This window comes from Erpetoichthys calabaricus, chromosome 1 (genome assembly GCF_900747795.2).
Source record: "Erpetoichthys calabaricus chromosome 1, fErpCal1.3, whole genome shotgun sequence".
NCBI classification, from domain to species: domain Eukaryota; kingdom Metazoa; phylum Chordata; class Cladistia; order Polypteriformes; family Polypteridae; genus Erpetoichthys; species Erpetoichthys calabaricus.
The window spans coordinates 57,914,891-57,937,096 of record NC_041394.2 but is presented as its reverse complement, the minus strand read 5'-3'; the positions used below and the strand labels follow the sequence as shown (position 1 = coordinate 57,937,096).

Below are 22,206 nucleotides of genomic sequence, written 5' to 3'. Positions count from 1 at the left end.
AGGCAATGACCCATACTGCTTTCGCATCTGTGGACAAATATTACATCGCATTGGAACAGTGCACCCTGAAACAAATCAATAACGCAAATATGCACAAATCACGTCGGCACCTACAAAGCGCTTCTGAAACCGCGGAAGAAAAAATGTCTCGGCTCAAAAAACACGTCACTCCTTATTCCAAATACCGGTCCCAATCACAGAAACATCGGTATCCACTATGACAATGCACAATGACAATGCACGTGACATCCGTCTTGCCACACTATTAATTATAGATGAATGTACAATGGCATCCAGTCACTTACTCAACACCATTGATAAACTTCTACAAACGTTGATGAATAATAATATTCCCTTTGCGGGAAAGGTACTTTTATTAGGAGGAGATTTTAGACAGTGCTTAACTATTACTCCACTTACAATGCGCTCAGCTATTGTTCAGTCCACCTTAAAATACGCGGACAATTGGCATTGCGTTGATGAATAATACTATTCCCTTTGGAGTAAAGGTACTTTTATTAGGAGTAGATTTTAGACTGTGCTTACCTATTGCTCCACATGCCATGCGCTCAGCTATTATTCAGTCCACCTTAAAATACGCGACGACGTCATATAAACAACACGAGACCGAACTACAATACATATACAGCCGCGAGACCTGATTGGTGATAATACGACGAAACGAACAGTGCGCATATTAACAGTGAGTTCGATCCTACTTATTACTTATCCATATTCCTAACGATAAAGATCAAACAAGTCATCAATTCACGATCATGGATACAAAACTAGACAGCTCGAGTAACGGGACCACAAACACGAACCCGCATCAAACAAAAAAATTCACCTCGGCGCGCTTCTAAAAAAATTAGGGAACAAAAAATGTTACGCGAACAATTGGCTTTGCTTTCTAAAGATACACTTGGTACAAAACATGCGATTTCCAGATCCCGAATATAACAATTGGTTATTACAACTAGAACATTGTACACTCACCAATACAAATGGACTTCACCCAGATATTATTACAATTCCTCAACCTTTCATCTGCGACGACTTACTTACGGAGATATTTGAAACAGCGGTCTCATTAGACCAAATGCCCCTTTTAACACAACGAAGTATATTATGTCCAAAAAATATTACTGTTGATCACATTAATAACCAGGTCATTTCATTACTTCCTGGAGAGGCACGGCTCTTTCTAAGCTCTGACAAAGTTGACTCTTATGACGACAATGACCATCTTCATTTCCCCTTAGCATATTTGAACACTATTAACCCAGCCAGATTACCACAACACAGTCTTAGCCTTAAAAACGGAACAATACTCATGCTACTAAGAAATCTTAACACTAAACAGGGTTTATGCAATGGTACACGTTTAGTCGTCTACACCATAACACACAATGTTATTCAAGCAACAGTTCTTACAGGATCACATGCTAACAATACTGTTCTAATTCCTAAAATTGACCTTACAAGTACTCACCTGGAATTACCTTTTACACTTAAACGGAAACAATTCCACATTAAACCTGCCTTTGCCATGACCATCAACAAATCACAAGGACAAACCATGCACAAGGTTGGCATCTACCTATCTGAGCCCATTTTTGTACATGGACAACTTTATGTGGCCTTCTCACAACTTCGACGTTTATCTGACGTTAAAGTTAAGGTCATAAATACTCCATGCCAAGGAAAAATCATTCAAAGTCAAGACACCATCTTTACTACTAATGTTATTTACAAAGAAATTTTCCAATAAACCTTTACACTGTGCCAAACACTTTATTGTTTGCTTCCTATCTGCGTCATCTACACCTTCACACTATGCTATATCTCATTCATACATCACGCTCTTTGTAATTTCCCAACACCAGGGGTTGGCGAGCGAAGCGAGCAGGGGGCGGAGCCACCTAGTGTTCTATAGATTTTGTAAATTAGCTGGTGCTGAATGTCCATTGTGAATAGCTTGGCATATTTCACCTACTGATGCTGCACGTGATTGTGATCTAGTAACTAAGAAAGCTATTACATTAAGCAGATTTCACTGTCATATTGCTACAGCTATTTCAATACATTCCCTTGTGACATTTACCATTATCTCACTGAAGAAACACATGCGCAAATTAGTGAAAGGCTAATACTTTCAAAGCAGCAAAATTCAGATTTTGGTACATGTGATTTCTCAGTTTTTTTATTTTTAATAAATTTGCAAAAACCTCAAGTAAACTTTTTTCACGTTGTCATTATGGGGTGTTGTATGTAGAATTCTGAGGAAAAAAATGAATTTAATCCATTTTGGAATAAGGCTGTAATATAATGAAATGTGGAAAAAGTGATGCGCTGTGAATACTTTCCAGATGCACTGTATACAGGGTATATATATAATATATATATAAAATATGTAATAAAGCTGTCCTATTAATAGTATGCATGTGATACTGTCATGAATGAAAATGCCAAAATAAATGGATGCCAATACTCAAGCTGATATCTGCCGTCTAGTACCATGCAAAATTAGAAGTGACCTAAATCTTCAGTCTTTTTCAATTCGTACAAGTTATATACACTCATTCAAACGTACACATACACAGCATCTAATAATTCCTTCCTAAATGCACTATACAAAATTGTTTGATCATAATATTGTGTCCATAACTGATGAATCATTGATACGGGAGTAGCAGCCGGTCACTAAAGTATATACATGTTCACTTTCAATTATTTATTTATTTTTTTATTTTCTTAGACATGGTTTTATATTGCAGACCAATACTTTGAAACATAAAAGCAGACAAAATCTCTTATATAGAAAATAGAAGTTTTTGTAGCCTGTCTTTTCCTGTGACCCGATAGCAAACATATGCTTAGATTTTGAATATGTAGCTATAGGGTTTCAAAACTCAAATGTGCCTGCTTCTCTAAGGCGATGCACTAGAAGTGGACCAGCATAAGTACATCTTTTTATGTATTTCTTTCCTTTTTTTTAAATTACAGAGCTTTTGCCACATTTTGCAGCTTTGTTTTAACAAAATGTAGGTGTATACATGGGGTGATGCTATATATTTCTATTTCAGTTTTATGGTTATATGTCTTTACATGCATTCTAATTCTGTCTTTTTGCAAACTATGAATTACAGTAGATCCATCAAGAGCAAGGTACAGATAAGTGGCAGTCTGAGGTAGTGGTGAATACTATGTATCTGCCAAATCAGCATAACATAGATGTTGGGTAGAGGTGGAAGAAAAATAATGTCACATTTAAATTGGGCTGCATTTGCTATTTATTCTGTTTTTTTTTAAATATTTTATCGTAGTATATCATTTAGGCTTTATATAATGAAAATTAGCTTTGATAGAATTTGTACTCAAGCTATTTATATAGTATCTGCATAAAGTGAGAATTTCTGGTACATTTGTTTATAGGAACATTTTTTAGAGTGCAATCATAGAAAAGTAAAAAATAGTATGTACTGAAATTAGAAAATGACAATCATAGAAAAAAACATCTGAAAGTAGGAAAGGAAGAAGTAAAACTGATTTTATAGTGCTTTGTTAGACAAAATCTGTATAGTTTCAGAATTCTTGAAATAAATAACTGAAAATCATTTACTTCAGCAGCAACTCCTGTCCATGAAAATTAAATTTACCTTGTTTTTTTTCTCCTGTAATAACAGATGTAACATGCACAATGCCAGACTCTTACAGTCCTCAGTATGTGGAGGCAGCCTGGTACCAATGGTGGGAGAAGCAAGGTTTCTTCAAGCCCGAATGCGGGGTACGTACGTTACTAATGAATTTTTGTGATTGTAGATATGAACTTTTATTATTATTATTTTTGTAAAGCATTATACTATAGGAAAAAAAAATCATATTTCAATTAAACATCTGTTGTGTAGCTTTCAATGCATCAGCTAAATCAGGTGTTGCTGTGAAAAAACTTTACTCCATCTTTGTCACAGAGCCCAGATGAGAAGACAGAGCATTTCTTTATTTGCGCAAAAGCACAAAGGTCTAGGTCTATGGAGATACCGATAATTTTAACAATTCATCTGTTTTTATACTTTTTTTGATTACCACTACCTCATTTAATACATCATGTCATCTTACTCTTGATTTTCAGAACTTTATTGTCTCCTCCAATCAAATAATGCCACCAGTTTTTTCTGACTTAGTTGACTCTCCCAGTATTTTGAACATGGCTTTGTTATAAGGGGTGTTTAGCGGATTGTCCTTTTAATCTGGTGGGCCTTCCCATCAGTTTATTCCTGCTTTCTGAAAGGTTGTTTGTTACTCATTTACTTCATTCTAACCTCGGAAAATTACGTTGGTAGCTTTTCTAAGACAAGGCAGAAAACTCTTGAGATTTCAGCTTTAATTTACATTTAATTAACCCTTGAGTTACATTCATCCCTTTTCCTTATGTTTAATACTTCATTCTGTTATATACTTGTAATAAGTTGTAAAATATTATTATATATTAACTGAAAATTCTATTGCATTCCCAGCTGATGGCAACCAGTTAGTAATCATGACATCATTGCAGCCTCATTTGGGTGCTAGCAGGGCAGCTGAGAAATGTCATGTGGCAGGTGATTATATTGGGTTTTTCTGTCAGTGTAGTATTGTCTTGAAGGCGATGTCTCTGTAAGTAGACTTCCAGAGTGACTGTGATGAATAAATAGGCCTACAGTTTTGAGTCTTTCTCAGTCTTGACTGGTGTGCAAGTATTTAAATCTTGAGTGGAAGCTGGCAGGGAGATAGTTTTTGTCCTTTTTTTTTTTGTTTGTTTTTTTGGGGGGTAAAAGTACAGTGAGTGTGAAGTTTGCATGCATTGAGGAACTTCAGCTGCATTTGTTTAACCACAATACTGAGCCCCAGCTTTTAGATCTAGCTGTTTCAGAGGAGTGGAAGAACTGCTTTTTCTGGATGGTAAACACTATTCAGAATCCTCTTTTCCTGTACTGTTAGTGAAATTGGTGCTACAAGTATTAAAATATTCACTTTTTTATCATAACAGTCATTGATTGGCACAAATTCAGTTACTCAATGTAACATTCAAAGTTTTCTTCCAATATTTATTGTAAGGCTATTTCAAATCTAGGCTATATGAGTATAAATGCAGAATTATGTATGTGTTTTTTATTTGGTGTTTTGTGCACAATACAGTGCCCAACAGGGTAGTAATATAAGTTTTGGACTTTAAGGTATACAGCATAGCGCTTGGGTGGGTTTCAGTCTTTTGCAAAATACAGTATGTAATAGAAATTAATGCCAGGCTCCTGGTTGCTAGTCATAAAGTCAATTAAGACACCTTAGTGGAATACATTTCATTACAATAAAGTATAAAATAAAGAAATTTAATTATGTGCCTTAAAAAGAGTAATGGCATTCAATACCAAGAATACTTTTAGCTGGATATAGGAAGGTAAAATCTTTATTGTATCTGCTTACATTCTCCTGCATTGGTTATTCATACACAGTTATTGTTCAAGTATTTAAATTATGCTGCTTGCTGTTTTAGGCATCTTAGATAAGAATTAAATGGCTGGTGAGCCCAGTAGTCCAGGGACTTCAGAGCCAAAAACAAGTGGTCAGGTGGTCCTTTGATGTTTTTTACATTATGAAAAAGCAGTACTGTAATGATCAGGCAGGGGATGCAGAGGGTCACTAAGACCTGGGCTTTCAGAAGGCACAGTGCATTATACAAATAAAATATCTAAGTGAGAGGAAGTGGCCCAGGTAAAATGGTGGAAGGCGTGCAACAGACCGGTTTGAGTGTGGAAGGGACTGGAACAGATGCGCTTTTACTCAGCATTGGTAATGGAACGCAGAAGTCACACAGGGCGGTTGCGTCACAGATGAGGATGAGCAGGAGCAGCACAGTATTTGCGAACAGCATGGAGTGAACAAGTGAGTAGAGGGACAGTGAAAGAGCGGAATTTTTCTGGACTGTAACAATAAGGCAGAAGACAGTACAGAGAGGTTAGATGAGTCTGAGTGTGATTAAAGTTAAGGTGAAGACAGTTGCTTTTATGTTGGCTTCTCCACGTAGTCCCTTCCTCCTCAAACAGGTTTCAACCACCAGAGGAGCATGTCTTTCTCAGGTCAGGACCCAGGAGCACTATGCTGTTATTTCCACGGCTCACCATTTGAAAACCACATGTTTAGAATATAATTATCAAGTTGTTCAAGGTGATGAAAAATTGAGGAGAGTACAAAGGATGTTCAAAATGTTTCCACACTTTTTTTTTTAACTCTGTTCATTAAGAATTTCAAAAATAAGTTACGTCACTTTTCTACATAGTCACCTTCCTTTGCGATGCAATTTTCCCAGTCACATGACACTCTCAGACACGACCAATTACTACTCCTCCCGCTTTCAACATTTCCAAAGAAAATGTAAAAATGTAGAAACTTTTTGAACGTCCCTCGTATTTGCAGAGTTTTAACACAAGTTTTAAGTATGCCCATTCAAGAAATGCTTATTCTTTCAGTTAAATCAGTCATCAGCAATGCATTCAAAGTCAACAGTCGTTTCAATCATTGAATTTTTACTGTGCCAATCTGATAATTAATACATTGGCCTTGTTTTCTTTTTGCCTTCTTTTCAACTTACCTTTCAGGAAGGCATTCAAATTCAAGTTGTACTTGCTCAAGCAGTATTTTGTTAAAAGTTCAGGTTTAAGGTCACTGTTTAAACTTTAACAATGCCAGTATTTTTTTTTTAATTCTTGTATGTCGATTCTAAATTAAATTTGTGATTCATTGTGTATTTACTACATGATTTTTGTATTAATTTTATTTTTAAGTGTTTTAATATTAGATTTGATTAACTGCAATTAATTATATACATTTATGCGATCAATTAATTTTTTTTATTGATTCCCAGCCCTAATCTATATATTGTGGACTGCAGGGGGCGCACCAGCTCCCCAAACCCACCACCGACAGACTTAGAACACAAGTTCAGTAAAACACATTTTTTTATTTTGTGTGTAGGACAAAACTTCCGTCAACGCACCACTGAGCCCCATACCACAGACGCCACAATATTCAATACAATTCCAGGTTCAAAAATGATTTTTATTCGACAAGACATCTTCTTCATATGAACACAAGAAAAATAAACCAATCCAAAGTTCTCCTTCATCCTCCACGAGAACGTTGCCCACTGCTTCCCGACTCTAATTCAGTTTAAGTGAGGCAGCAATTTTCCTTTTAAGGTAGACCCGAAAACTGCTTTTGGTCACCTGTCCAAGTCCTCTAAAGCACTTCCGAGTTATATGAAAACCAGGGCAGTCCTCCCCCAGCAATGCCCTCTAGCTGTCCACAAAGACCCTGACAGGGCTGTGTCTCCATATTTCAACTCCAAACTCTGATCGGGTTTAGCTCTACAGCACACTGCCACCTGCTGTATGGGAGAATGAAGTGCAATATATAAATGTATGTTTTTGAGTTTGTTATACTTTTTTCTGGATTATTATTTTGTTCCATGCTGAAAAAAAATTTGTAATACCCTTTGCATTATACAATACCATTCATAGAAAATACATTAGAATTGTCCATTTCTTTTAATCCAGTACATATCCTGTGAGTCTTGATGTGGGAGTCTCTCTAATTTAGCACCACGTACATTAATACACTTCCTTTTGCAGAAGAAAAGCGTCTCAGAACCTAATCCTAAAGGTGTGTTCATGATGTGCATCCCACCCCCTAATGTAACTGGTTCTCTCCACTTGGGCCATGCTCTCACCAATTCTATTCAAGACTCTCTTACTCGTTGGTAAGTATATGTGACTACATTTTAGTGTGGGCATAATACCTGTGGTTATTAATAAAAGCAAACAATATTAATTTTTTCCTGTTCATTTTAATTACTTGCTGAAAGTTTTTATGGCAGTATTCTTTTACATAAAGAGATTGCCAAATTGCAAGAGGAATCACCATTTTTTGCAGTATCTATATATCTCCCTTTGAGCTTTTATTAGTAAATTTGGACCATTTTATTTATAATGGTCCTCCACCCACTGCACAACTGCACTCGGGCCCTAATTTGGGATCCTGCGATGATGTGGTGGGTGCAGAAATGCGCTGTATCAGTGCATGCTCTCAACCTCTCCTCCATAGTTTATACTGTTGGAAAGCATTATTATTTTTAAGGTACAGTAGAGTCAAACTGCTGCTATTTTTTGCCTTAATTCTTTTTAAAGATGGTAGTAGTAGAAGATATGTTTTCCCAAATTTTTTGGAGTACACTGTGGAGCCTTTTTAGTTAGACGCTGATCATTTCTTTGGATCACTCATTAGTCTGTGGTGACCAGATGCAGGTGTGAATGGGAAATCATTTGAAGTACTTCTTCATGAACACCTGTAAACAAGTCTAATTAAGAATAAATTGATTTTAAATTGATTTAAAAATTTATAGATTGATAAATGAAATATGTTACTAATCAGAAACAATTGCTACATTAAAAATGTGCATTTAGTAGAGTTATAAAGACAAACATTTCCCAGTACTACAGCCTGTGGTAATTTTCAACAGATACTGTAGTGATACTCATTATGCATCCTTTTTGGAATGAGTTTTCTGTTTTCTTATATTTTTTTTACTTAATCATATCTGACATTTCTGTAAAAGTTAGTCTTATTTCTATGTATTTTTGGTAGGTCTTTTTATTTTCTGACTATTCAGCTATAATGTTACATTTTTAACAGGCATCGTATGCGTGGAGAGACCACATTGTGGAATCCAGGCTGTGACCATGCTGGCATTGCTACACAGGTAGTAGTAGAAAAAAAACTGTGGCGTGAACAGAAGAAAACACGTCATGACCTTGGCAGAGAGGCATTCATCCAAGAAGTGTGGAAATGGAAAAATGAGTATGTATGAGAAATTGTGGCATTAAATTGCACTAAGCAATGGGACTAGAATTTAAAAAAAGCTGTAAAGTGACATCCAAAATTGAATTAGTTTTGATTTTTGCATTGCTAGTACTTAGTGTCACTATTTCTGTGTATGAACTTTATGCATTGCTTCAATAGTTAAATGGTAGAATATTACAAATGAGCAATTCAATTAGTAGCAGTGTAATTTCCTTTTTTCCTTCCAAGAGTCTAGTTTCCGAGTGTCGGTCCTAGTGGACTTTACTGCTGTCCTGCGGCAGAAAATTTTTTTAGAAGAAGCTTTTTTTCTTTTATTAACCTGATAGTTTCATGAATTTATTTAGTAGTTTCTGTACTCTTCAGAACTTGGCTTAAAATACTAAGTGTGTCTTATACTGACATGTCCGAATTTCTGTAAGAATAGATTATATTATACATTTGGACGTGGCAATATAAAATTTTAACATGGCACTGTATAAGAAAGGTGAGTGCAGACTGCACTTGTTTTTATTAAGTGGCAAACAGTGTAACACAGTGTTTACAACTGCTGAGTTGCTGCTTCTTGAGTATGAATCCTGCATCCAACTGTTGACCTGTGTGTAGTTTACATACCAAGTCTACATGGGTTTTCATCATAGGCTCCATTTATCCCCCTCTATGCCTAAATATGTTTGTGTTATGTATTGTGTTATGTTTTATTTAATTTAATTCTTTTTCACTAAGCCAACCCTATTACCTAGATCTTTCTTTGTGTGCTGCTTCCTTGGTAAAAGTAATTTTTATAACAACAATGCAAACAAAGTAATACATTTGTGATAAATAGGGAGAGCTGAAGGTGGACAAGAAAATTAAGGTCATATTGATAGATTTTATATTTTCACAAGGTCTGTATCTGTATATGTTCTGCATCAATAACCTTAGTGCTGATCCAAAAAACCAATAATCTAACACAGTCACAAGTAGAAATTAAGCTGTACCTAAAAGATCTGTTATAATGACAAGGATCTGTGCTAGTATTAAGAAGGCTGCTGGTTCGAATCCCCGTCACTGCCAAAAGAGATCCTACTCTGCTGGGCCCTCGAGCAAGACCCTTAACCTGTAATTGCACCAGGGGCGCTATACAATGGCTGACCCTACACTCTGACCCTAAGGTACAGTGATCCTTCGCTATATCGCGCTTCGCCTTTCGTGGCTTCACTCTATCGCGGATTTTATATGTAAGCATATTTAAATATATATCGCGGATTTTTTGCTGGTTCGCGGATTTCTGCGGACAATGGGTCTTTTAATTTCTGGTACATGCTTCCTCAGTTGGTTTGCCCAGTTGATTTCATACAAGGGACGCTATTGGCAGATGGCTGAGAAGCTACCCAACTTACTTTTCTCTCTCTCTCTCTCTCTTGCACTGACTTTTTCTGATCCTGGCGTAGGGGGATTGAGCAGGGGGGCTGTTCGCACACCTAGACGATACGGACGCTCGTCTAAAAATGCTGAAAGATTATCTTCACGTTGGCTACCTTCCGTGCAGCTGCTTCGTGAAGTGACATGCTGCACGGTGCTTCGCATACTTAAAAGCACGAAGGGCACGTATTGATTTTTTTATCTGTCTCTCTCTCTCTGCTCCTGATGGAGGGGGTGTGAGCTGCCGCCTTCAACAGCTTTGTGCCGCGGTGCTTCGCATACTTAAAAGCCAAACAGCCCTATTGATTTGTTTGCTCCTTTGAATTGGAAGATATGTTTGCATTCTTTTAATTGTGAGACGGAACTGTCATCTCTGTCTTGTCATGGAGCACAGTTTAAACTTTTGAAAAAGAGACAAATGTTTGTTTGCAGTGTTTGAATAACGTTCCTGTCTCTCTACAACCTCCTGTGTTTCTGCGCAAATCTGTGACCCAAGCATGACAATATAAAAATAACCATATAAACATATGGTTTCTACTTCGTGGATTTTCTTGTTTCGTGGGTGGCTCTGGAACGCAACCCCCGCGATGGAGGAGGGATTACTGTATACGTAAATGAACAAATTCCTAATACAAGAAATTGTATAAAGAGAAATAAAGAACAAAAACAAATAGTTTCTCAGGGCATGGAAGGGCGATGTCCTTGAGAGAAGTCCCATAATTTAGTTTATATACAAACTTTAATGTTGTATAGAGTTATGCAATTGCATGACTTAATCATATGATTAGCCTTATTGTTACATTTTGGAAGAAAATGTTAGAAGCAAAATTTTATAAGTGTTTGATACTACAAAGATCAATGCTGTTTGCCTTATAGAAAGGGAGATCGCATTTACCATCAGCTAAAGAAACTGGGATCATCTCTAGATTGGGACAGAGCATGTTTTACAATGGATGATGTAAGTACTAATTTTTATTACATGTTGTGTGTCATCAAAGTCCCTGCTCTTTGAGAAGTCATGCAAAATGACAACTTTCATTGGCTAACTAACAAGAATACAATATACAAGCTTTCGGGGCAACTCAGGCTCCATCTTCAGGCAAGCCTTGCTCCTGGAGCGGTGGCAGGTGGCTCTTTTTATGCTGCACCTGGGAGTACTTCCAGGGGCCCATTAGCATGGTCCGAAGAAACCTCTAGATGAGGTGGGAGCCTGACAAAGTAGAGCACAGCAGTGCCTGCAGCACCACTGAAAGCCAACAGGGCTGAGCTCCCAAACTCCAACTCCCAGCATGTTGTGTGGAAATCTGTGGCAATCCAGGGGAGATAATTCCCTGAGCACTTTTCTCCCCCAGTCCTTCCATTAAGAAGGCATCCTGGCTGGGCAAGTGGGCTAGCCTTCTGCCATAACAAGGTGTATGTGTGATATATATATATCCTCTTTAATAAAATCCCTGTGTGCGTCCAGGTGTCCGTGTGTGTGTGTCTTCTGGTGAAGTGCGCATGCGCGGGGCACGGTGCGATGCGCGATATTACTGTCAGAGAAAGTTACAGGAGTTTTACGGAAATACAAACCAGTATTACTGCGAGAGGAAATGAAAGGTACGCAATACAGTGACTCATATTACAGCCACATACAAACCAGTATTACTGACAGAGAAAATTAAAGGCATATTACCGACGTGCACGCCTGTATTACCGGCAGAGAAAATTAAAGGTATATTACAGACGTACAAGCCAGCGGACATACAAGACAGTATTACTGTCACAGAAAATTAAAGACACACAATACACAGCGGCAGCCCACGAAGAACGGTCAGCTCAGCAAGTAAACATCAACAAAAGAAAGGCTGAAAGAAACAAAAATACGACCAACAAAAAGAATGAGGTCAAAGTCACTTGCCATTTAATGTAGACTGTTCCTACTTATGTTTATGCACTACTGTTCTAGCGCCCGTTATTGAAACGGGCTAAATGGCTAGTATATATATATATATATATATATATATATATATATATATATATATATTGTAGCAGTTGAGGCTCTTGTCCACCTCTCGAACCCTCAGGTACCACTCTTGAGACCAGGTGAAAGTATAAATTATATTTATTTTATAATAATACGGTGCACCAAGCACTCTCCTCCACACACTCATAAACACAATAAACAATTCTCTCTCTAACTCTCCTCCTCTCCCAGACACGTCGCCACCCTACCTCCCAGCTCAGCTCAATGTACTGGGCTTCCCAGAGTCCTTTTATAGCCCCTGACCCGGAAGTGGCTTCAAGCCAAACCCACAAGTCCGTTTTCCTTCCGGGTCAGGGCAAAGTCCTTTTATTCATCCCGGGAGCACATCGCTTCTTCCAGTCACGTGACTGAGATGCACTCCCGGGTTATAGGGCATGCCAGAGCCCGCTAGCCCCCCTACAGCGACTCCTGGCGGCCCCCAAGGTATCCAGCAGGGCTGTGTCAAAACACTACAAAGTCCATGAGGCCCTGCTGGAACTCGGGGCACAAATATGCTGTCCGGAGGGCTCCTCCTAGCGGCCTGGGGGTGACGACCGGAGTCCATAGCCGGTCGTCTGTCACAATATATATATATATATATATATATATATATATATATATATATATATATATATATATAATATAATTTGTGTGTTCAAATTACAAAAACAGCAGAGTCATAGATTAATCCCTAGGCATGTCATTTACATGGGGCTGAATATCTTTGGTGAAGAAACTTCCATTGTCTCTTTTGATAATATTGTATTTCTTGACACAAAGGGGAGATTCCTTTGCCCCACTAATTTAATTGGTAATGATCGAAGAGATCAAAGCAAACAAGTAATTTTGATAATTCTAATTGGTTACTTTGAAATATAACACAGTTTTTAAAAGCTTAAAGTTTCATAAAATGTGTTTAAGATTGATCTTATTTTGGATTACAACAGAATATAAGGAGTCTTGGTTTATTTTTAATGAAACTTGCTTATTTTTCTTTAGAAACTGTCTTATGCAGTACAAGAAGCTTTTGTGCGAATGCATGAAGAAGGTGTGATATATCGCAGCAAGCGACTGGTGAACTGGTCTTGTACCCTAAACTCTGCCATCTCAGATATAGAAGTAGGTACCCTTTTGTATTTCAACCTCAGATAAGTTAAATTTAGTAAATAATTTTATGGAAATCCATATAAATGTGCCCAAAATATTGGTCATGTTGTTTATAAAATCAGACTTTTAATTATTTTCTGAGTTACTTTTAAAATATCTTATTCAGTCTACATCAAGCAGATTTAGTTTTTCCTTCTTTTCAAATGAATAAGCCAACATTATTAACTAATTAAAGATCCTGTCATGCATTGCTACATAAATTGTACACATAAATGCAGATATGTTTACAGCTGCAGTGTTTTTTTTTAAGTGTTGCTGCCCAGAATTCTAAACATTGAAATGTGGATTATTTACCTTTTTTAGGTGGACAAGAAAGAGTTAAGTGGACGCACACTTCTTCCAGTTCCTGGTTATAAAGATAAAGTAGAATTTGGTGTTTTAGTCTCTTTTGCATATAAGATTGATGGTTCAGGTATGATGCTGATTTCTTTTTTACTTTTTGTTTATTATTTATCATTTGTATGAAATTTTTTTTTTTTTTTGCAGAATTTTTCATATTTCTATTTCCTTATCCCAATTATTCCAACTCTTTTGGTTCATTTAACTGTAGCCTATCACTGCAGCATCAGGCTTCTGGATGGGCAGAACACTCCTTAAGACTGACCAAATTTAAAAGTAGCCAATTAACTTAACACACATTTTAAAATATATATAATGTGAACCAATGAGCAGATCTTGCAAAACCAATCTGTTAAGACTTTTTAAACAAAGAAATGTAGTAAAATACAAAAATAAAGCAATCTAATTAGCCTTTCTAAAAGCTTTTAATATAAATACCACCTCAACAATTTGAAATTTGAAACTAGAAGCTTCTGGCATCAGAAGCAACTTAAAAAACTAAATTACAGTTTGGTTAATATACCAGAGAAATACAATCATAGCCATGGGCCATAGGAAAACAACAAGGTAGTAATCTTCTAGAAATTGCTAAAATCATCTGCAACAGTAAATCTTTCATTATTATTATTATTTCATAGGGTCTCATATGTTTTATGACTCTTTGTGGGCCCTTTAAAGTTTTTTTTGATCAGTTCTGTTCCATGTGCATAATTGTTATTTATTCTGCCCACACCACCCTGCTTAAATCAGTGTTTCTCAGCCTTTGTGCTCCTGCAGCCCAGTTTTTTGCCATTTTAAATTCATTGAAGACCCACCAGCTGAAATTGCAAGCTGAACACTGGGTGAAACAAGCACGATCCAGTGGTTGAGAAACATAGCTTTACACAGAACTCATGTGTGGCCGCAGAGATTCAAAGATCTGTTTATACTATTGCATTAAATCTGTTTGCATTTAAAGCATGCACACAGGTGACGCACAGTTAAATCTGTTTGTACTTTTAAGTATGTACACATGTGACACACAAAAGACCCAGAGAGTCTCAGCTACAATAATCTGTACACTGTGTGTGTAACATACTGCTAATTTAACATAAATTAAACAATAGCACTGTAACAACCGCAAAAAGTATAGTAACCTGCTCATGAAAAGTATAATTACAAAGAAAGGTAAGCAGAATCTATCGAATACACAGTAAATTAATTCATAAATCAGTATATTTAAGTTTTTATATAGATTATAATAATATGGAATAGCACACTATGATAAGGAAAACTTATAAATAAGGCAGAGAATATGTATGAAAACCCCAATTGACAAGTATATTGCCATGAAATATATAGGAACAAAAATAAAATACATAAATTTATAAAGTATTTCTAAGACTGAATCTTCTACCCACTATTGATTATCTAACATGTCTTACAACAAAACATAACAAACCCAATAAAGAAAATTTTACTATTTTACAAGTGCCAAGAAAATTTTACATAAAGCCAAGTGGCCAGCCCCAAATGGAGTCTTAAGTCGGCTCATGACTGTAGCACAGTTAAGAAAAGAATGCACAGCAGAGTCCTTGTGCCTGTGTTGTTGCTCTTTCTAAATCATATTAATCATGTTCATTCTGTTAGAGTTGTTAAACTAGTTAAATTCACACATGTTGCTGAAACTGAACTGATAGCAAGTATCTGAGGAGTCTGCAAAGCAATTGGGGAATATTTTAAAAATGAAATTGCCGTAGAAAAGTAGAAAGCTCTACATACAGGTAAAAAAAACATGTATTTATAATTAAAGTTGGGCAATGCTGGCCTACTGGAAGCAACCTCTGAAAAGGGTTGAGATTTATATTGACACTGTATTTTTATTATTTAGGAAATACCAAGAAACGATCAAGAAGGCAAATAAAATGTTTGTAGTTTATGCTGTAATAGATGAACATAAATCAAAGTATACCATGCACAAACGCTGTTGTGGGCTACTGAGACTATATCTGTAGAACTGTGACTACAGCTGCACATAAAACTACAAACATACTTTAAAATAAGAATTTAGACTTTATAAATTTCTGTAGCTTTCATGAAATTAATTGGGCAGTTTTTCAAAAATATTCTCAAATGAAATATTTATTAAAATTGATGCAAGGGAACTTTGATTTAAGCATCGGATAAGCAATTTTACAAACTGTTTCATAGACCAGCAAGGTATTGACCAGTGTAGATTGTTAGTGTAGTGTAGATTGTTTGTGCTGAAGTCTAGACTAGTGCAGTGGATTGGGTACTGGGGTGGCAGTAATGGCTTCATGTTAGTGGTACTTTATCTGATTTAAGAAAAAAAGAACACTACAAAAGTAACAATGCATACATGTAAGCAGCAAAAATAGGTTGTGAAGCGAGTGCAACATTAAAAAAAAGAAATATAACATTGTATTCATTAATTTTTGGTTTCCATTTCAGATGAGGAGGTTGTGGTGGCCACTACACGTATTGAGACCATGTTAGGCGACACAGCTGTGGCGGTTCACCCACAGGATTCTCGATATCTAGTAGGTTATTATTTATAATACTGCATATTCAATTCAGTTTATTATCGTCAATGAGTGTAAGCTCAGAGCATGTAACAAGTTCAGAGGTAAAATGCAGTTACAAACTTTACATATTGCTAATGGCAGTACATAATGTATGTTGTATCATAAATGCATATGTTATTCTTGATGGGGAAACTTTGAAAAGTAATATATATTTTTTCATTTGTTAACAGCATCTTAAAGGAAAATATGTTGCTCATCCTTTTTGCAATCGAAAAATGCCAGTTGTATTTGATGAGTTTGTGGATGTTAATTTTGGAACAGGTAAAAGGTCCATTTTATTTTATTTATTTATTTTTTTTTAAAGCAACTAATTATTGACCTTTTTAATATATGACTCAAGAAATGAGAGAACTTTCATTTTCCTTATGTCAAAAACAAAATGAGTACAACTGCTTATGCTCAATGCCCAGTATAGAACAACAATCCAATATACATAGCATTTGCTCATGAATAAAACATTTGTTATTCAAAACTCTTAGTACTCGCTCAATATTGTGAGCCCAGACTGCTGAATATTTGCTGCCTATTATCTCTGCCTGCCATCTCCATTGTTGCTATTTGGTGTTTATCTCATCCCAGGTGTAATTCCTTAAATAAATATGCATGTGTTAGGTTTTTTTGCCATCAGAAAGCACCTACTGTTTCTTTCTTTCAGCTATAAAACTGTACGTGTGCATGTGTGTGTGTGTATATATATATATATATATATATATATATATATATATATATATATATATATATATATATATATATATATATATAATAATATATATTATATATATATATATATATATATATATAATAATATATATAATATAATAAATAGACATAGTGTACTGTACACCGCAGAAGAGCTTTACTTTTTTCTTCTTTGCCTCCTTTCAATCAGGTGCTGTGAAGATTACTCCTGCTCATGATCACAATGATTATGAAGTAGGCCTAAGACACAATCTGGAATTTGTTAACATAATTGATGATGATGGTTTTCTAATCAATGTACCAGCACCATTCCTTGTAAGTAAATTTATTATTAGAGAATACTCAACAACAGTTGATTAATTATATTTCATAGTCATTTTTTTAATCACATTTAAAGTATGATGATATAAATATGTTAGATTTATGTGTGATGGTGTGGGTTGGCTCCATGCCCCCACTCCAATTTTGGGAACCTCTGGAACCCAGCACCATCGTAGTCATGACTGGGATGAGCTTGTCAGATTAGGACAAAACACACACACAAAACAAAGGGTAGGTGCAAGGGTAAATCTAGTGCTTTTATTAAAAGAAAATCCAAGCAGAAGTGCCCAAAAAGTGCAGCGCAAAGTCAGTCAGTCATTCTCCAACCCGCTATATCCTAACACAGGGTCATGGGGGTCTTCCCGGTGCTTCCCTTTAAAACTGATGCCTCTCTAGATTATCTTATTCAGACCTCGCAGCTTTCAGAGACGTTAACCAACAGGAGCAGACACCCTTCAGTCCTGGCCTGTGTCCCTGTTGCCCAATCCTCTGCGTTTCATGGGGAGCCACTGGACTCACCACCATAGAGTTCCACCCAGTAAAAGCGCATCATCCTTCCACCACTACAGACCACTGGCTCCACCTGGCAAGAGGATACTCCTGCTCCATGGTCCCTAGTGATCCTTGAGCCCCCACCTGAGTGCTAGCCACACACTATTTCCTGGGGCTCCATTTCCGTTTGTCTGCTTCTCTCTCTAAACACCGGCTCACTCCTGCTTCTCCCTTTCTCTTTGATCCATTTGCCTCTCATCTTTTCTCTTTGTTGTCTTCCCTGGATCATTCTCTCTTTTTTCTCCGAATTATTTTTTTCCCCCCTCAGTCCTCCTCGTCTTGTGCCAGATCTTTCTTATAGGCCTCCGTGGCACAGCGTGTCAATTGCACACCGCAGGAAGCAGATGAAGCAATTGAGACAGACTGCACCCTAATGTGCAGGTGCGTCTCGCCCCCAGTCACTCCACCAGTTGCCCGCAGCTGCATGAGTATGCACACCCACGGAGAACCATCCAGTCAAATAATTAATTATTAACTTACTAATAACAGACTCCTGATTATGAAGCTGCGGACTTGCCAAACCACGTACCCCTCCCCAATTCATCAGTCCCCCAAAGCCCCCCCTCCCTTAGACACTAGTTGCATAGGAAGGTTCAGTGCCACAACCAACCCTGTGCGTCTGCAGCATGGTCCAGCACTGCACTAAAATCATCAATAAAAATACTAAAACAAACCCATTCATAAAACCAAAACCTAAGTCCCCTCTGTAAAAACAGGACATTAAAAGAAACAAGAACTTTAAAATGACAATAAAGCAATCAATAAATAAATGTCCATTAAAAAACTTCAGTCTTTAAAATGTCCTCCTCTGGTTTGAGTCTTGTGGGTTCTTTAAAAAGGCAAGCACCTAAACCTCTTGCTGCTCCATTGTCCAGTCTTCAGTCCTCCCCACCATGGCTCATCCTACCGATGCCACCAGATGTGACGGTGTGGGTTGACTCCACAGGCTCTGTATGTCCGGAGCTTCTTGAACCCATAACCGTCAGTAACGTTAACCAAGAGATGAGCTGGCAAGTGAGGATGTTCCAGCACTATTCTTTGTAAGTAAATTTATTGGAGAAAACTCATCTATAGTTCATTATTTATATTTTTTAGACATTTTTAAAATTATATTACAAGTGTGATATAAATACAGTATGTTAGCTTTATGAGCTACATCACACTGTTATTTAATAAGCGAGTCTGCAAAATGGATAGATAGCAATTACAAGATTAAATAGTTACTACTAATAATTTACAATGTAAACACCAAAAATACAGTAAAGTAAATGCCCAAAATTATAAGAATAGTTGTATTTAAAGGCTTTTCAGTGATGTATTTTGTTGTAGTGAAATTATCGGATTGAATTTAAAATTTAAAGAATAAAGCATTAAATAATCTGTGTATATCTTTAACCTTTCAGGGAATGAAGAGGTTTGATGCACGTAAGGTTGTTCTGGAAGCCCTGAAACAGAAAGGCCTCTTCAAAGAAGTTAAAGACAATCCCATGGTGGTTCCTGTTTGCAGGTGAGCAATAAGATGTATTTGGATTAGGCTCAGAGGTTTTTTTTTCCTCCACAATCACAGCATGTATTTATTTGTTCCATAAGCTTGTGTTAAGTGAAGCGTAATCTTTACATTAAAAAGTGTCTCTTCCAGCCGCTTACAATGATGTCCTGTGGGAAAACCTGAAAGCTGTCATCTAAACCAGGAGTAGGCAACGTCGGTCCTGGAGTGCCACAGTATGTGCAGGTTTTTGTTCCAACCCAGTTCTTAACGAGAACTCAATTATTGCTGATGAAGCACATATTGCTTAAGTGACATTTTAATGCTTCATTTTAGTGGTCTCGCTTGTTAAGGTTCTCCAACCTTAATTGCTTATTTCAATCTTAAACTGCTGCATTCAGTGTTTTAATTGCTCCTTATTAGCAATAAGATGTAAAAGACAAAGCAGCCAACAGTTCTCCAGCTAGCTTTTTTCCAATTACATCTGTGTGTGTTCATCTTGCACGGTTTGATTTAATAAAACACTTAATAGAAAAATGTGACAGACTGAAAATGATCTGTTTTAGGCTTCAAATCATTTGGATGATATCCTTGGAAAGGAAAAAAATCTACGATATAAAAGCCTTACATTGCACAGACTAACAAGCCATAAAATTAAATAAGGTCTGAGATTGGCAATGATTGGTTTCTAATTAAGCAATTGGGTTGAATGAAAACCTGTAGCCACTGCAGCTCACCAGGACCGACATTGCCTACCCCTGTTTTACATCTTATTGCTAATAAGGAGCAATTAAAACACTGAATGCAGCAGTTTAAGATTGAAATAAGCAATTAAGGTTGGAGAACCTTAACAAGCGAGACCACTAAAATGAAGCATTAAAATGTCACTTAAGCAATATGTGCTTCATCAGCAATAATTGAGTTCTCGTTAAGGAACTGGGTTGGAACAAAAACCTGCACATACTGTGGCACTCCAGGACCGACGTTGCCTACCCCTGATCTAAACCACAGCTTGTGATAAGCAAGCCACAGTGAAAACAAGTACTGCTGCACAATATCTGGAATTTAGCATATATCCATTGGCTGTCTAGCACACACTACTTTTAACTAAAATGTCTTCAAAAATCACATACATAGGGTTGAAATAAAATAAAAAATGGTGTGTCTGTAGTTGTCATTACTCTTTTAAAACAAAAGTTTTTAACATGCACTGTAGATTTGAACAGTGCTGCTATCCATAAGAAGGGTAGTAGACTAACTGTTTGGTTACACTCTCCAAAACAAAGGTATTTGTCCTCTGTACGCATTCTTTGACATTTTTCACATGCACAGCATCAGGTAGAAGTTGTTTAGTTTCACCATAAAACTACAGGCTGTGTATATTTTGCTCTGTGTGTCTTCCCAGTTCCTTCTCTCCTTCTCTCTTTTTTCTTAAGTTTATTCATTAAATTCAGCAATGAGGCTAAACATTTTATTGTTTATATAGTCAGACATATTGAGTGAGAGCTAATTTATATCTGTAGAAAAACTAAAGTTCACCTTGAAAAAAATATATAGCCGTAGTACTCGTGTAGCTATCAAAATATGATAACAGCTGCAGCATTCATGAAACCAGCTACTAGTGACCACAGGTTGGAAAGTTGCTGCATTTGTTTAGGAAAATTAAGTGATGTGGGTAGACCTGACTTTAAAAATAACACACTTTCCCAAAAACAAATTATATCTGTGGAAAAAGGTACACTATCACACTTATGTTGTGCTTTTCCAAAAACATGAATGAATATTTGAGAATATTCTCTGCATCATACTGAATGTGTTCTGTAAAGGTTAGGGCTTTTGTATATTTCGTCTGATGCTTAATTGACTGCCATTATAAGCCATTTTTTCATGTATAAACAGTTTTAAGCTAGTGATATAGTTTCTGAAATAAATGTATACCATAATTGTGAAAAAATATGTTCAACTTCAAATGTACCAAATTTATCCTTCAATTAAATAGTTTAAGCAACTGCAAAGGAGACAGGAAGTGTATCATAAAATTGAGAAAGAGGATTTTAAATTACTAGAATACAGAATAAGACAGTAACGAAGAGGGAGAGTTTGAAAAAAGTTAGCTATTTTGAAAATTTGCAGGCGTGGCAGCGTACCTACCCGAATTACTTTTATTTTAAAATTGATCTTTAAAATTTGCCCTGTTTCACTAGTACATGGACAGAGCCACAGGGGACAGCTAGTATATAATAAAATATAGAAATAAATAACCACGTAATGATAAATAGTTAATTGCTTAGGTAATAAATAGGTAAATTTTACAAACAGAATTCCAGTTTTTAAAAAGTAATCATTAATTATTATATGTTTAGTTATTCAAAATTCAAAAGTGTTTTTTTCTTAACTTCATCTTTGTGAAGTTAGAAACAATTTCTTTTAAATCCATTGTTTGGGCTAGTTCATCACACAAATGACTGCTGTATTGTAAGATAAGGTTTTTCTAGAATTTTCACTAATTTCACAAAATATTCATGCTAATATTAATATATGTAACTAGTCATTTAGCCCGTTACAATAACGGGCGCTAGAACAGTAGTGCATAAACATTAGTAGGAACAGTCTATATTAAATGGCAAGGGACTTTGACCTCATTCATTTTGTTGGTCGTATTTTTCTTTCTTTCAGCCTTTCTTTTGTTGATGTTTACTTGCTGAGCTGACCGTTCTTCGTGGGCTGCCGCCGTGTATTGTGTGTCTTTAATTTTC

At 36.4% G+C, this 22,206-nt stretch overlaps 1 protein-coding gene across 3 annotated transcripts in view; it reads left to right on the top strand.

Moving 5' to 3' along the window:
* vars1 (valyl-tRNA synthetase 1) overlaps nucleotides 1-22,206 on the top strand; it is a 74,886-nt gene that overhangs the window by 30,168 nt on the left and 22,512 nt on the right. For all 3 annotated transcript variants that reach the window (XM_051934589.1, XM_051934595.1, XM_028800264.2), the window contains 10 exons: nucleotides 3,687-3,787; nucleotides 7,668-7,795; nucleotides 8,728-8,892; nucleotides 11,173-11,254; nucleotides 13,301-13,420; nucleotides 13,772-13,880; nucleotides 16,259-16,347; nucleotides 16,563-16,653; nucleotides 17,282-17,406; nucleotides 19,368-19,471. In XM_051934589.1, the coding sequence (XP_051790549.1) occupies nucleotides 3,687-3,787; nucleotides 7,668-7,795; nucleotides 8,728-8,892; nucleotides 11,173-11,254; nucleotides 13,301-13,420; nucleotides 13,772-13,880; nucleotides 16,259-16,347; nucleotides 16,563-16,653; nucleotides 17,282-17,406; nucleotides 19,368-19,471 (1,114 nt within the window). The remainder of the gene's footprint in view (nucleotides 1-3,686; nucleotides 3,788-7,667; nucleotides 7,796-8,727; nucleotides 8,893-11,172; nucleotides 11,255-13,300; nucleotides 13,421-13,771; nucleotides 13,881-16,258; nucleotides 16,348-16,562; nucleotides 16,654-17,281; nucleotides 17,407-19,367; nucleotides 19,472-22,206) is intronic.